Below are 17,778 nucleotides of genomic sequence, written 5' to 3'. Positions count from 1 at the left end.
ACCTGCCCTTCTGGCTTCATAAAAGGCATCATTGAGATCCACTGCCAGTGGCTTTTTCTTATTTTCAGCCAAAGAAGCATAAGTGTGAATGCTCTCAAATTCCTGATCTACTTGAGAATCTACACTTTCACAATTCCTGCTCATACATCAGTTTTTCAGAAAGAAAATTTAGCAGCATATTTAATTGCAGTTGAATTTCTGAGTGAAGCCCTTTTTCATATATATAACAATTCTCGGTCCTCATTGATGCATTGGCTGGGAGCAATCACCATGCCTCACCGATAAGCTGATGGGTACACTTCACAGATATTCCAGATTCATACAGTGCAATGTTTCACAACACATAACACCATGAGATCACTGTATGAATCCAAGAATTCCTACCTCGCTTGTGGTTTGCAACTTGAACAGAAGAAACTGTTGACAAAGCTAATTTGGGAGCAACTGCATAGGTTTAAAAAAATGAACAGCAAATTAGAAACAGTGAAACGTTCAAACAGTAATTAATACCTTATTACCAACCCACTCTGTGGAGCCCTAAGTGAAAGACACTATTCACATATTTTCTTCATGGTAATCTGTTGCAATTATAAGGAAGGTTTCTATTTGGCTGCAAATGGTTCAACATTGTCATTAGTAATAAAGTTTAGAAGCTTACTTCTTAGAGAGAAGGATAAATAACATTTAAATTAAAGGACCAGTGAGCAAAGCTTCTCCTTATCACAATATGGATGTTTGGATCCCTGGGTGTCCCACATCACAAGTAGCTGTTGTGGTAATGTTGGGGTAATGAACAATATCAATGCCTGAGTTTATAATGTCACTCTTTCTGCCTATGCATGAACCAGCTAGACAGTTGTTGAACTGACTAGACATCACAGAACAAAGTCACATGGTCAACTATTCAGCAGTATTTGATCTCGGAGTCACCTTGAACATGGATCATTCTAAAAATTGTGGGGTGTTTTCCCCCTCAGTGTGTATTGTATTTCTCTTGTGTACTTTGTTAACAACATGGTTGTCATTCTAAGGAAGCCTGGGGTTCCAATTATTCATGATGAGTTGCTTGTGTAATTAACACAACACAGAATAGGGGCTAGGGGTCTTTACAGATGTTGGCAAGAAAAATTATAGTTTGACAGAACTAAGCTCTGCTAGACAGCGTTCCTTTCACTAGTATTTCAAGTTTAAGCTCTTAAACCAGCAGTATTACACTTTTAAGCAGATTCATTTGAGCTCCTTATCTGAATCCCCCCAAAAGTACAATTGGCCTTCACTAATGACATTTCTGAAAGTTTTGTTCCAAGACACCAACAACATAGCAAAATAATCAAATGGGTCCATTTCAGCATTTGAACAAAGCATAATCTCATTCAGTCCAAAACTCACTGTGGAGAAGTGTAAGCCTTGGGTACTTTCCTACATATTTGTTGCCATTCTAAATTCAGTATAAAATACTGTGTGCCATTTCAAAGACACACTCAGAGAACTCACCAAGGAATAAAACCACCACCCCTCTCCCTGCCTGTCCTCAGAGAATTATATTAACAGAGATGAGCTTATTCTGTATTTCTTCTTCTACATATCTACCCAGAAACTTGAAGAAATTCATTTAGAGCAGATGATTAAGGTAATTCTATTTGCTAGTAACATATGTATCTAGGGCAGTCTCGGTTTCATCACTGATAGTGGACTGAAAACACAGCCCTTCCAATTTGACTCCTCAACAAATTGCTAATATATTTTGCTTTGCTTAGTAGCTTTTTCCTGGTTCCTCCTTTTGCTCATTTCCTCCTCCATCTGCATTCATTAGAGTTCAAAAGGAACATCCTTTCTATAACTAGGGAAGGCAGAAGTCAGTGATGAGTGTTTTATTTTTGGATAAAGAAGGCAAAAGAACACTGCTTTCTATTGAGATAAATGCCTATTTATATACAAACACATGCACATATAGGCAAGATGTCAGTGTGAATCTAATATTACCTTGCAACTTAAGGAATTGATCATTCGTTTAAAATGTTCTATTTCTTTCCACATAATCCTACTGTCAGTTTCCTCCCTCCCACTTCCTGCTTCACCCTCTCCCTCTATTTCTTCCATCCATCCTTCCTTCCTTCTTCTTTCTTTCCTTCTGATATCAACAGTCATAAAATCATTACTGTTCTTAGAACAGATTAAAAAAATCAGATTTATTTTAAAGCTGTTAAAAAAAGAAAACAGAAGAATGTTCATTGGTAAAGAGGATGGAGGGATAATCCCAACAAGAAAATTTATTAGAATTTGTATGTATGCATCATCATAGATATGTGTGAAAGAGAGGGAGAAAAGAGGCAGAGGGAGGGAAAGAAGGGGAGAGAGAGAGAACCAAAAGTTTTGCAAGTTAATATAGAGCAATAGTAAAAGAAAGCAGGACTGCTGGGTGTTTCAGTGTTGCCTCAATCTGTTTATCCTGACCTTCAAAACAATGGAAGCTCCAGTTTGTGGTGCCCATAATTTTTTTTTTTAAGATTTACACCTATGCTATGACAGTGACTAAACTCTAGACTTTTCTTGGGCTTATATCAGTGTAAATTTGTTCAAGACTTATAAATTCTGTTTCATCTCCACCTTAGATCCCTTTTACTCCATTATTGCCTGGTCAATCTTCATATTAGAAAGAAAGATTCAAATTTTGATTGGTTCAAAGACAAGGCATCAATGGTGATACTGTATTTAGTGTTAAGACTGTATGTAGAATTTTCCCCCCAAAACATGGGATTTTTATATCAGTAGGAATTTTAGACGCTCCTACCTTGTTTTGGGTTAGAAACCTCAAGGGAAGAAATATTCGGCCATATCCTATTAAACTTTGGAGGAGCTGTATGCATCAGGAAAAATCAGGGAATGTTATTTTCAACTATGATGTCATTTGGCCTAAACAAAAATATATCTATATGGACAAAGACACCAACCACACACCTGTTGTTTACCTTGGTTATGATGCACTTAAACAAAACATGACTTCCACATCAAACAAGAGCAAGCAATTGATGACTCCCAAAACATTGAATGGACATTGTTTACATAGCTATATCTTTAACAAAGCTTTGCATTTACTTTGGAAATGAGTAGAGTGTTTTTGCACAAATAAGCAAATACAAAGTTCAGCAATCCAAACCAATATGTAAAGTTGGAGCCTGAAGGTAGAAGATAACACTAAGGAAATCATTTCTCACTGGAATTTTCCATTCTACTCTATTTATATTTACAGATATGAACTGGTTGCATTAGTCTTCATGAGAGATTCTCTGTGGTATGTTTTAAGTGTGAGCCATTATCTCTGACAGGAAGTGGATCTAGTTCCTGTTTCAAAGCACATAATTTCTCAGAGAAGTAGAGAAGGGATTATTAATGGTTCTTGCTAAAGAACAAAACAAGAGTTTCCCAATCACATCTAAGCCTTGTATGTATGGGAATATTTTCATGATGTTTTGCCTTGAAATACATTTCTAAAGGTACTTGTTATAAACCATAAGTAATTAAGGACATGATTTTATTTAATAATATCAATTCTGTTTTAGGTCTATCAGTTACAAAATGCCAAATACTGCAGAAGGGAAGAAGCCTTTCAAGTTTAAAACTTGATGTTCTGAATCTGGCAGTTTTGTTAGGTACAAAGATCACAACTAGTGAAGCAGCTGTTTCATGATTGAATTTCATTTATTAAAGCCAGCTCAGACACATCTCTCACATATCATCCTTTGGGATCATCCAGTCCTCAGGGCAGCTGTGACTCTGTCTTGCCTCAGCACATTACTTTGGGTGATCCTGACTTCTCATTGGTAATGTGGACCAGAATGACTTTTAATATTGCTAGTTAAAATTTCATAGATCTACTTTTTGTCTCCCTGATTAGATTGGATCTCTCCAAAGAAGGACAGAGCCTTTGAGAGACCTTTAGTAAGTATCTGATAATTGAGAAATTGATATCAAGTGGCTGGGCTACTGTAAACAGGTATTATCAGATTGTTTCCTCCATCATTTGATTATATCAAATAATGCTCTTTCAAGACATGGAACTTTAATATTACTCTGCATAACTTGGTGGAAAAGCTAATCTTACAGACCTATTGGTGCCACTGCTCCATTCTTCTCTGTTTTTATGCATGTGGATGCAAGCACAGAAAACCTTAATATTTGTATCTACCAAAATTTATGACTAAAAAAAGAATGTTGTATTTTTCTGCATTTCTATCTGGGAATTGTTAAATAAATAAATATTTGGCAACATTTATGCCAAATACATGGGTGAATCATAAGATTTAACAAAATGATCATATTACTCTCTCACTCTTTTGCTTCTCTTAAGATCCTGGCATTAAGTTTTCACTAACACTAACAAATATTCAATCCTCTGCAGTAAATTTAGGGTCATTGGAAAGTATTTAGATAGTATAATTGAGACTCGTTCCATCTTATCAAATCCAAATGTAATGAAGCCTCTGAGAATTCTTTGCCATTGTGCTACGTGTTACAAGTAGATAAACAGTGCAGATAGCACAGTTTTATACTACACTCAAAGAACTTGTATCGTATTGGGAAATGTGCAGCAAATTCATTGATTTTATTTTATTCCACGGTCAGCTAGGAGAAGCTCCAAGTCTCAGAGTGGTACTTCATTACAAGGCAAATGGCCCTGAGAGTCACAAAATGAGGAATCTGGTCACAGCCATACCCCTTCGGAACTATCTGGCTGTTAATTTGCCTGAATTCCATTTTCCTTATACTTAAGACAAAGATGCTGAAGATGTAGGCTCCAAGATTTCCTTTCGTTGACAAGTTCTCTCACTTCAGTGGTTATCTCATGGCTTAACAAGATCATACTGAAGTTTATGGAAGCATGAAGCCTATTAGGGTGCCACATTTGCCCTTTAGAGTTCCCCTCATGAGAGGAAATGTCTGCTGCAAACTTTGGTTGTGGGCCTTTTTATGGCCACAGTAACTCCTTCACTAGAAATTAAAAAACACTGCTGGGGAGCGATCACCATCTACAGATGGTCAAAGACTCAGGAATAAACTTCTGTGACACCGGGCCATGTTGGACAATAGAATGATGTCTTGCTATGCTATCTCCTTAACTGGACTTCATAGACTGCCTATGTACATGATAAGGAGAACATGGCATACATACCACAATAGGCATCTTAGTGATAAACAATGTGTTAATATCTGCAATATCCATAGGTTATAATTATCCAATTGTTATTTTAGATTTCAAACTATATCTATTAAGAGCTTGGAAAATAACCATTTAGGGGAAATTTATATGAAATATGCTACACATAAGCAGAACTCAGACAAGAATTCAAATTCTATGACTTTACAAATTCTTAACTTCTTTAAGCCTAATTTTCTCACTGGTAAAATGGAGAAAATGGCATTATGTGTTTTAGAAACTGCATCACAGTGAGCATCAAGTAGCTATTATCTCTTTCCCATTGTGCTTACTGTGGCAATGGAGATAAATAATATAGTATAAGTGTTCCTCTAGATTCAAAGTTTGGTGGAGAATATTCTCCCATGTTTTTTTTTTCATTTCCCCCAAAGCAAGTTATTCTGACCTACATAAAGATCATTAAAATATAGCTTTTCTAGAGAACAATCTGGTTCTAGACTGTGTCACTGAACTCTACTGTTCAGAATGAAGCAAATTAAATTATCTCCCAGATTATGATAAATATTAGATTTCAATCTTTCATAATAAAAGGATGGTAATCTCCACATTTCTGTTTGGAAACTCATTAGCTTAGCATATGATTCAGATATGTCATTTTTCTGGATTCTTTTTGTTAACACAGCCCTTGGGGAAAATTATAAAACCATTCAGTAGTAACACTTGAAATCCAGTTTCATGAATTAGAAAATTCTGATTCACATTATAAAAATGAAAATCTGGAAGAACATTTTTTTTTCTCTCCTTTGTGCCCTAAGGAACATTTTCTGCACTGTAAATGGAAAAGAACCTTGTTAGAATTGCTAAAACTAACCATCTAGTTCCTTCACCAGAGTGAATCAAGCTGAAAGCAGTCTTGAAGCAAAAACTAAAGACATCTGATTTATATGATCACATTTTGAAGGTAAGATTGCCTTAGAATATTACATCATATGACATTTACTAAGCAGAAATGGAAAGTGAGTTTCAATTCACTTGTGGAGAGTCTTTAAGGACTAAGTAAACGGACTATTCTTTCCAATCAAGGAGAGAATTTTCTGACTGTTTCTAGACTATTCATCACACATTATCTTGTACTATGGTGTTTTAAATGATCAGGAAACTATTTCTAAGGCCATGGTGGAAGATTTAAGGCAGGAGTTGGAAAGTAGACATTATTTGATTTGTGAATAAGATGCAGTTACATGAGTTGTTCTTCAAATATATTAATAGCACTAATATTAATATAATGTTTTGGTTCTAAAACACCACCATGTTATAAGCTGGTGGTTGAAAGAGGCTGGTGAGCCTGCATTAAACACACCTTCAATGCAATATGGAGGGAAAATTGTGTGAGAATAGTATCACAGAACCTTTTTGTATTTATGTAATCATTTCTAGTGTTCCTTGGGAAATCTTGAACTAGTACTATTGCTGTCCCTTAAAAGTATCTATAGAAGATAAAAAAGCTCTTCAGGAGAAATTCTCTTGGATGTAGTCTTATCATCTCCACATATACCAGCCTACTTCTGAGAAATTCAGCATCATTAAGCTGATGGGCAAGATGAGTTTAATGTCATAGTAGGAGGTCTATTCTTGGGATGACATAGTTACCTGAATTTTACTGTAAGCAGCTATTCCAACAGATAAAAAGATCAGTGTAAGCACCTTATACAATTCACATAGGTCACATAATGCTTTGTACTCTATAATGGCCCAACATTTGTATAATTTCACACTGCTAAGTATACTGGGAAGTTATGTGATGTAGAGGAAGCAGCACGCTCTGATGGGGTAAGGGTCCATGGTCCCTTTTCCTCACACACCATGCTTGTATGTGCTGCTGATAGCACAGGGAAGTGCCAGCAAAGGAACGCCCAGTTTTCTCCAAAATCTGTGGCTTTTATGCAGAACTGGGTCAATTCATGAATCAAGGGGTTTCTTAACTACATTGAAAGATCTTGGCAGGAGTCAATAAATTCAGATTGTTTCCTTTATGTAATCTCTCACACTTCATTTAATACTATGAAGTCAGAGAGTCAGTCCTGTTCAAAGCACACTGAGAAAGCTACTTGGCCACTCTGAGCCTCAGATTTACCTTTTATAAAACAGAACTCTTTAGAAACTTACAGGACATGACCATGTAATTTAAATCACGTATATTTGTATAACTTTTCCCAAGAGGTGGAATGGTTAGTTGGTCAGCTACCCTTTGACACTCCAAGAAGACTTCAGTTGGCATACTCTGAAAGGGGCTACTGCAGGGCATGGATTCACAATAATCTGAGGGTTCACTATAGGAACCTTGGTATATCTTCCATCTAGAAAACATCCCATCCTACAAAGACAACTAGCAAATGTAGAGATTTTAGCTCACACTTAAACAGTGGATTGACAGTCTTAAATTGACTAGGTAAAAGTTAAAACATAAAAAAGTCAGTGTGCTCAAGATGGGTCATTATTGTCACTTAAGATTGGCAAACCTCTCACATTCTTCGAGTAAGAAGGAGATTCTCTCACTGTAATATTTGATGTTTTTCAGAATTAAAAAGGCAGCTATGTCCTAATGTTCATTCAATCTTAGGATAACAACAAAGGTTTCATGAATATGAAATGCTAGTTACACAAATATGAAATGGATCTGTGATGAGGATACTGGGTACATGATAAAACAGTCCCAAAAGGCATTATACCTGAGACCTTAGCTTTCTTTCTAGAACATCAGCAAACAGTTCAAAATTAATATAGCACACCATGCAATTTGCCATGTTGCTACACTAGCCTGATGATTTTCCCTCATTATATAAAATCTAATTAGTTAAAGGGCAATTCAATGGAACTTTTATTTGGGGGATTTAGAAATATTAAAACAAGGGGGAAAATCAAACAGACACTGCAGAACTCTGAGTAGAGTGAATACAATTATTAATAACCCTTGGGTGGGTAAGTGATTAATCTTATTATTTTTCCTTCTCACCATTAAAATTTCTACAACAAATCAGCACTGCATAAAAATATTTGGATGCTGTATGGAAAACAACTTTTACAAGGTCTCCAACTGGCATCAAATGTTCTCAAATATGAAAACATCTCTGGGCTTTCTCAACAGACTGATGGATCCCTGCAGGTAGCATTTCCCTTGTTTAGTAGTCCTGCCAATTAAATCAAATTAGAGATGAATTTTTAACTCTGTGATGAAAGCAATGCTCATTATAAGAGAAACCAGGAGAATGAGACATTTCCCTTAAGTGAATTGTTGCTTCAAATTTAATAAACGGGCTATGGGGGAAGCGAATGGCAAACAGCTCCATCACTGTTATATGCTTTGTATAACATTACATCCATCAAATAAAAGTTGTTTAGGAGAATAATCTGTAGTCAGGGTTGCTATATATATATATATATGTATATATATATGTATATATATGTGCATATATATGTATATGTATATATGTATGTGTACATATATATGCATATACACACAACAAATATTTATATATATATATATATATATTCCTATTTTTCTTTTGTGTATTTTCATTTGTGTTTTTTTAAAAATTTGAAGTATTTTTGAAATGGACTTCATGATATCATACTTCATTCCCTGGAGAATTTACCTTTTACATTTGACTCATCAATCATCTGCATGTGTAAGAAATAATAATCACCCCCATAGTACTATTAAACATTAGGACAGTACTTGCTGGCCTAATTATACTCTTTATAATATATTGTTTAATATTATTAGTGCAACTCTTTGCGTTGCTCGACTGAGAATTAGATAATATATGTCAGAAGGTTAAGTTCTCACTATAAACAAAACAACACCCACAATAAACCATCTATTAATTTAGATCATCAGCATCAACAAATGTTCACTTGAATAAAATTGTGAATTATGTGTATATGAACTGCTATCATATGAGGTTAAATAGAGACAATGGTCACAAAACTTAAATGGCTATAGATCTATTTTGGGATTCATTAATTGCTGACAATATGATGAGTATGTTTTTTTAGCCACAGGTCAAAGCACATCAAAAAGACTTGATGTGATCTTGGGATGTTTGAGGAGCCTATTTCCTAGTAGAAAGACAGCAGCATGTGCAAATGACCTTAATGGGAAATTTGTTTTTAAAGTATTTTTAGCAGATGTTCAGAAAGGATCGCCACTCTGTCCATGTAGTTGAATCTTAATGCTGATGTTGACAATATGAAATCTATAGTGAAGTCTGTTATAGCTAAATCCTTCAGCCATTGTAAAATATAGCATATGCATGTAAACTTATGGTTATGAACATCAATAGTTTACATCAATAATATACATCATTTACTTTCCATGAAAAATACTTTCAAGATCAGACCCTAATGGGTGCTTCATTTGTTAAAATGGGATCTTCCTAGATAATGATTGGTATTGTATTTGTTGATTCCTTCTATGGCACGAAGAGAGAAGCCCTGGAAAATGCCCAGATTTAGCTAAGTATCCAAGCATCTTCCTCTTCTCTATCTTGCACCCTGCGACCATCTGCCCATATGCTCTGCACCTTATAAGCCTGGCAATAAATAATCTACATGTGAATTCTTTCCCAGTGGAGAAGAAAGGAATCCACCAGTGCACACAGCAAGCACTGTATATATAAGGCCACAAAGAAGGAACTAGCTAATGCCATGTTTTATAGTGTTATCATAAATCTATTTACCTTAAAAGCCAGGAAACAGGAAGCTAGTCATGTATGATACTGGGTGATCCCTAAATGCTCTTCCATCTTGCTTAATAGAAATTAAAACAAAACAAAACTAAAAAATGATCCATTGTGCTCTAAGATGAGTAGCCAGAGGTGTTCAGACTACAGACTATCATTTTGAGTCATAGGATTTTTGTCACAGATATTAGCAGTGAAATTTTCTCAGGTTCCTTATAATAAAGATTAGTGCATTTTCCAAAGGAACAACACAGCATCCTTTCAGGTCACCACTGATTTCCAAAGGTAACTGTGCAAAACGAAAGTGGAATTTCCTGATTCAATGTGTAAAAGGTCAACATCTGCTGATGCTCAAAGGTGGGGGATGGGGTGGAGGCGGCCAAATGAGATGTGGAGTGAGCAAAGGTCCATGCAACACACAACTGGCTCTTAGAACAGAAATACACCCCAGCACTACTTTCCCACTCATCCATTTCTGAAACTTGGGTCATGCCAGATCATGATAGCCCTTCTGGGTCCCCCTCCTTTGAAATTGCTCAAGAACAGTTGTAAAGGCCTGAAAGGAGCACTTTGGGCTACATATATAGGCAAATGCCAAGCACTAAAGCAGAAATATTAGAACTAAATGTCCTCATTGGCAAGATAGCCCCAAGACCACTTTTGTAAGATCACAGACAGTAACTACTATCATAGGTTTGTGTCAAAATGGATGTAAATGCTGCTTCTGATAATAGAGCAGCTGATTTTCATGCCATTCAACATGTCTGATGCCTAACAAATAAGTGTCTGGCCTATTTGAAAGTTTAAGTAAACGAGACTGATCTATAAATTAGGAGAACAAGTCTTGCATGTATAAGAAGTGGCCACTTTCTTTATCCAAATTATCTGAGTATTGCTTTTAGAAGAGTGTTGGTTTTGGCAATGCTTCAATGACACAGATCTTAGGACACAAGCCTTTGATGAGTGAACATCATTGAGGACCAGTCTTCTTTCCATTTACAGTTCACAACCGAGGCCTCCTCGGTATTTTCCCCCCCTAAAACAGTGTTTCAGTAGTGGCTCTAAGGTTTATGCCATTGGACATAAAGGTCATGCTATAAAAAATGGTGTGAATTTATGCTCTGAAACAGTGTCATACATGTTTGTAATCCACATTTCCAGCATTGGGTAAGGCTGCACTCATTCAGAAGAGGAATTGCAGCCTGAGCCTCTTGTGGTAGCTGGAGATGCTCAAACAGTGATGTTAGACAGGGTTGTCCAGAGAATGGAGGGAAGATTTCTCTCCAATTGCTTGGATTTCTACTACAAGATTTCTTTAGGAAGTTTTGATCCTATGCTTATATTTTGTACATATCCTCCTTCCTACCAAGGAGAAAACAAAGGGCTTCAGATGAACAGAACATTGTGATTAGGAGAGAGGAGTGGGTGGTGTGCAAACTGATTATCTTTAATTCCTCATGATGATAATGATCAGAAACCCACCTCTTTCAGGCCTTCACAAAACCTATATTTTAATGCATTAAAAATTCTCCTCTCTGGCTTCATGGCGTTTTCCTTGTATTTAATGAACTTAGGACATTTATGGACACTCACTCTGCTTTTCTCAGTTACATTAGAAATCCCAACTCCGTCCCACAGAGAGAGTACAATTTGTTGTTGATTGCTAAGTATGAAATAGGAATGTATATAAGATATATTTATCTAAGTAATTGCTTCTCCATTCATGTCTCTGTTTAAGTGGGCTTCATGAATCCAAACTCATCAGGAAAGTTGGCATTGCACATCTACACAAGAGCTATGCATAAGTCACTATTTTATCTGTGTTCCCAGTTCACCTAAAACCAGGAGGACACTTGAATTCTCATAGATAATTCTCTATTGCATCAGAAATGGATATGAGAAAAGAGCTCTGAGCTGCCAAACAACAAAGCAAAGCTAGTCTAGGTTTGGTTTGGTGATTGTTTTACTTACTACCAATACTGGAAATGCTGGGGATACCTGTAGAGAAAAAACAAAACAATAAAGAAGGGTTAGCTATTTACTATGTGACATCTTTAATTTATTGTAGAAGTCATATAAATGCAATACTTGGTGACAAAGATTATTAGAAGTTAGTATAAAAATTTATAAAATATGTGTGCATATGTATAAGTATATATATTATCATTTATTCTTGAACTCCTCAGCTCATCAAATTTGAAAAGTTCATGTCCACCTTTAATCAGTAGTTCAATGATGCCTAGTTACATGAAACATTTTGTGCTTATTTATAGGATTAATATATCAATTTTTGTGGTTCAGAGTAGCTATATTATGCAAGACATTTGATCTGACCACACTACTGAATAAATACATGTACACCTATATAGATATATCTGTATGTGTGTGGGTCTCTGTTAAGTTTGTTACAAGATACATGCATTAGCTTCTGAAAAATCACTTGACAGTTTATTTGATTAATTTCACATAGTCATTCTTTTTATTCCTCTTTTACTTGTCAGATATGTGGATTAAACTCTGTAATAGAAACTTAATTGAGCAGAATAATTCAAGAATACATTACATTGTTCATATCGATCACAGGCTTCACTGATTATTCAGCTTCTCTTTGATTCACAAATCATGCTAAATTGGTGAAGCTATTTCAGAGTTTGGCTTGATGTCTTAGAAATGGGCTAGTAATGTGCATCCACATTACAACTCCTACCAAGTACTTTGACCAAGTGCATAGTCTCACCAGCCAGGACATCTGAATCCAAAGGGTGGCTCCAACTCCTAAATCCTTACTAATCTTTGGATCTTGGACAAGTTTCCTATGATCTCAATGCTCATTTGGTTTCCTATCTCTCTATTTGTTGTGGAGATATAAGTTGATAGATGGAAAGCATGTAGACCATTATTTTGTAATTGGTATTCTTGTAATAGTTAACTCTTACTGTCTTAGCTTGCACATGAAGCAGCTCTGTGATAGACATTGCTGAATAAATACCACAGATTTACCTCTTGACATTCAGTCTATGGTTTCTGTATGGGTGACAATGAGATGCGGATCAGACAATGCTAAGTGAGGGTCCTGCAAGGCTACTACTGATTTTTAGCTGTTTCAAGCCTGTTTTCTCATCTTCAAAGCAGCCAATCATATCTACTGCATTGGGCTGCTGTGATGATTAAACAAGATGATCCTGAAGCACCGCTGAAACAAGGTAGGCAACCAATAAATAACAGCTGTTAATGAGTTGGTCAGTTGTATTCTTCTTGTGACTGAAGTGTATCACAGGTGGGAATGGTAAGAATCATTAAACATCTATTTTAGCATTTATCTTCTAACAACTGCCGTCTGTTTAATTGAACTGATCACTTTACCTTTTGCTGAGACTTCTAGCTTTATAGACTTTAAACTAAAAGCTTTACTTTTCTGTGGCCATGTGAGAAATGGGAGACTATAGAAGGGTTATATAAAACCCCGGAAAGAGGACAGGTTAGTCTTACTTTCATTTATTTCGTACATAAAAAATCTCTTTATTTTAGATAGTTGGTGTTTAGTTGTTATTGTGATTATTGCACATGTTTGTGTCTGTACCTGTGTATATGTGTAGGGGAGGCACTCACTTCAGCCTACACATGTACAAGGTAGAGGTCAATGTTAGGTATCTTCCTCTACTCCTTCCCATCATATTTTTTAAGACAGGATTTCTCAGCTTCAATCTCACAGTTTCAGCTGGACAGGGCTAGTGGACCCCTATGTTATGTTTGTCTTGCCCCTGCCCTCAGTGCTGAGTTACAAGCATGCACCACTGGGCCAGTCTTTTCTGTGGGTACTGGGGATCAGTGCTTCTTTTACTGGCTCAGCCATGTCCTCTGCCCTTAAATACCTGGAGTTTATAATACTTCAGCTTAATTACTTATCTCTGTTCAATCAAAATTTGAAAACTAAATGTCCATATTTCATCTTTATCCTGTGAACTGAATTTTAAGCTAAATGTGGTTTCTGAAAAGAACAGTTAGACTCCAAGCCCAACACTTTAGTCAACTATCTTTACTGCAATGTGACATTGACTTGGTACTGAACCTTTTTTTTCCATTTTTGCAAATTCCCCACTGAGTGAGGTGTGATGGCAGCATCATAATTTTAGTATCAATTGCAGAAGCTCAGAATTTCCTCATGATTGAAAACTCCTCTCTCATGCAAGGCAGTGCTTGCCTGTTGCAATCCATCAAAGAGAATGGAAGTTGAGATAGCAGAGAGAGACTCTTCAAGTGTTTTCAGACTTCCACAGAGGCAGAGGGCCATGCATAAATGCAAGGCGAACTGCTTAGGGAGTTCCAGCAGACACAATAATAAACAAGCTTGCAAGGCGGCTTACAGCAGTGCTTGCTTTTGTAGAATGCTTCAGAAAGATGCAGAAGTGTTTCTCTTCCTCTGGGCCACAAGTACAGGAGAACCCTGTTCATCCCAAGTATCCACACAGTACCAATCATGACTATTCTGAGACTCTATTTTCTTCATGAAGATGCTATATCTAACACTGGGTGCTTAGAATTCAGGCCCTTCTCCATTCTGTGTGTTGTTTTTTGAGGTACCGCCAGATGAGTCACTCTTTATTCCATGTCTGTAAAAATGGTAATTGCTCAGGAAAGATTTTTAAACTGCTCATTTGAATAAACAATTTTGGAATTGAATATATCTGAACACCAAGGGATATCTATTAATTTATTTCCAAATGTTATTTTCTCATAGTGGTTCCTACTTTAATGTCAAAAGTATGTTACTTTTGGTTGTCTGTGAACACTTGAGGAACTTAGTAAACCCAGTGCACCCACTAGAAAGGCCACATGTGTGCTGTGAAAAGTGCTTTGAAAACTCAAGAAAATAATGCAGGAAGGCCCAGAAGTGGTGTCTTCAGGCTCCATAAAATCAAGCCCCAGGATCTGATCCCATTTTACTATGGCCATTGCAATCACGAGTGATGGTATGGCTCAGAATGTGCTTGGAGAAATTGTCTAGAGATATGTTGGCAGCTGCAGCTTTCTTTTCTTTCGCCATGCTCCCTCTAATTTTAAAGTATTCTAAAGAATACTTTTGCTGTTGAAACTGAGCTCCCAATGTATTCCTCCAGTCTTTCTCCATATCCCCATGTTGGCGGAGTTCTCTCCATGATCTCATAACTCTCTGTCCAGGTATCTCTGATGGGTTTATCTACTTTTCTGCAGTTCAGTTGTGTTTCTCTGAGAGCACTGATGGGGCAAGACCACTCCCTTTTCTTTTCTTGTGTCTCTCATAGCTTCTGGGGACAAACAAAACATAATACAGAAAAGTTTCACAAGGTATCAGTTTATATATTCTGGGGAGTGGACATAAGGTTCCATCATACTTGGCAAGTGCTCACCACAGACCTATTTGACCCCTCTGTTTATTGGTTTTGTAATAAGGTCTCTTAAGTGTGATTCACTGTGCTCCAGAGTAACCTTTATGTTGTGATCCTCCTGCCTTAGCCTTCTAGTGGATGTATTAAAGGTGGGACCGGAAGAAGTATTAAATGTATAGATTTCTCTCACCACTTCACCATTCATGAAAAACCCAGGATGGTGCTCAACAGGAGAATTTGCCTGGCATTGGATGTCTGACCTATTTCCTTTGTAGGTGTTTTGTTCTTCTCTTTTCCTTTAATTGTCATTTTGATGATTTTATTTATATTTTCCCTTAAATGGCCAATGGGAAAATACAGGTTTTTTTTTTGGACTTCTAGGAAATTTAAGAATTCTCTCTAATGCTATGCATATAATCTTAATGTTTAAAGTTCTATATGAAACTGAACTTCTTTATTTAAAGGTGTCCAGTGAAGGACCAAAGCTTTAGATTCCACTAGTTTAAATCATTCTCTGAACAACTGCAGAAGGATAAATAGATGCAGTACATAATAAAAATACACTAGCAAGCAAGGAAGGGAAAACCAACACAAGGTAATTCTCAAAGTTTGGTAAACCTTTGAAATCTTAAGGGGAGTTAAGAAATTATCTATCCAGCCCTCATTTCACAGAAGTGGCATAAGGAGCAGAGCAGCTGCAGGCATCCAAGCTGACCCATTGATATGCAGCACTAGAGCATGCAACTCCAAGTCCCTGTCTGAGCAGTGTGGGCAGGTCCTGGGAAAAGAAAACACTGGTGTGGGTGACCTCTAATGAGAGGCTCTGTAGTACACAGAGTGTGATTTTAGCTCTGGTGCTTCTAGAATTAAAATGTCACTCTGCTATAGAAATGCATGCAAGTAAACCAAAGGGGTAATATGCCATCACGTGCTACGAGAGAAAGAACACAGGAAGATGCTGGCAGTGGTTCACTCCTCCCTCTTCCTGCATGCATGTTACTATTTATTATGATGGAATTCTGCTGATAACAGAGACAAGAATGTAATAAAATTATACAATGTTATGAAGTGAATTTTTTTGCTAACTCTTTCTCCATCAAGCAAATAGCTAACGGGTGTATAATTAAGCTTAAAGAAGTCAAAATAGTGTAGATATAAATAAATAAATAATAAATAAATAAATAAAAAATCCGAAGAAGCAGATTAAGGCAGTGCTAAAGCTATAACTCCTTGAGAACCAATGGTAAGCTTGCAGCTTTCCATCATGAGGGAAGCAACATAATAAGGATTTGGTATGCTTTGAAATGTAAGGAAAAATTACCACCATTGTGATAAATGTTTTGAAATGCCCATTGAGTAAGTGAGTAGATCATCCCCAAGTCAGACTGCAGCCATTGGGAACACTTAATTCTAAAATGCCATAAAGAGGAGGTTAGTAATGGTATGGAAATATTCTGCAGACTCATTCATATTCCAAAGGAATTGCTTCAGAGTCTTCCAGTCTGAGTTGTTAGTTCAAACTGTTGTTTGCTAGGAAGTGTGGTGTGTTTTCTCCCAGGAACTTGAAAAGGAGGGAAATAAGGTTGCCTTCACAAAATGACACTATAGGATTCTCATGTAAATTTACCAAATTGAGAGGCTCAATGTCACCTTCCTGTAACAGGAAGGCCCTGGGAATGAAGTATACATGTCAGGCATGACAGAAGTGATATTATCCTGACTTTCTGTGTTAATGTATCTGACAAATGTGAGAAAAAACTCATCAAAGTTGGGAAGCCTAGGAAAAGGGGTCACCTGAGAGGCAGGGTGGCATTATGGTGTCGTTGCTGCCTCAGAAAGAGGACAGGTAACCTGGATATCCTCAGACCCCCTTTGTCTTTGAAGAAAAACTGATTTTGGTGGATGTAGATATGAGGATGCTTCAGCCTGATGTTATGGAAGCCATTTCACTTTCCTGTTCCTGAGCTTACGAAGCACACTTTGGAATATTATTTGACGCCACAAGCAGTCTTAATTGCAGGAAAGATGATGCACCAGTCATAAAACTTTGAGTATTTTTAATGTCACAGCAGTTATTTTGTATTATGGATAACATTATGTTATTTGACCACAATTTATCTTTGCATATAACTATCTCCAAGGGGAGACTTTGCTGATCCTGTGTTAGCTCCCAGTGTGACTATAATAATTGTAGCAACTCGATTCAATGTGGTATGTCTCCAGAACTATCTTACATATATTAGTTAATTTAATGTTTAGTTCAGCTCTATGAATAGTCAAGCTAAATTTACAGATGGGAAAAATGTAAATAGAAGATGATGTGTCAGTTGCCCAAGATCAACCCTGTTGAGAAGAAAACTGAATTTTGAACTCAGAATTAGCATTGTAACTGTAGACCATAACCATCACTTTATAATCATTCCTATTTATTATACATCGAAATCTCTTATCTACCATTCTCAAATTTAAGCAAAAAATGTGAAAAAAGAAAGTTTTTCACAGAGTACTACTGGAG

At 36.6% G+C, this 17,778-nt stretch overlaps 1 protein-coding gene across 1 annotated transcript in view; it reads right to left on the bottom strand.

Annotated features, from left to right (window-relative positions):
* Ntng1 (netrin G1) overlaps positions 1 to 17,778 on the bottom strand; it is a 330,833-nt gene that overhangs the window by 57,223 nt on the left and 255,832 nt on the right. The window contains exon 4 of the mRNA XM_051177690.1: positions 11,869 to 11,895. Within this exon, the coding sequence (XP_051033647.1) occupies positions 11,869 to 11,895 (27 nt within the window). The remainder of the gene's footprint in view (positions 1 to 11,868; positions 11,896 to 17,778) is intronic.

The sequence above is a fragment of the Phodopus roborovskii genome, unplaced genomic scaffold (assembly GCF_943737965.1).
Source record: "Phodopus roborovskii unplaced genomic scaffold, PHOROB, whole genome shotgun sequence".
Taxonomy (NCBI): Eukaryota; Metazoa; Chordata; class Mammalia; order Rodentia; family Cricetidae; genus Phodopus; species Phodopus roborovskii.
This window is presented reverse-complemented; position numbering and strand designations above follow the sequence as displayed.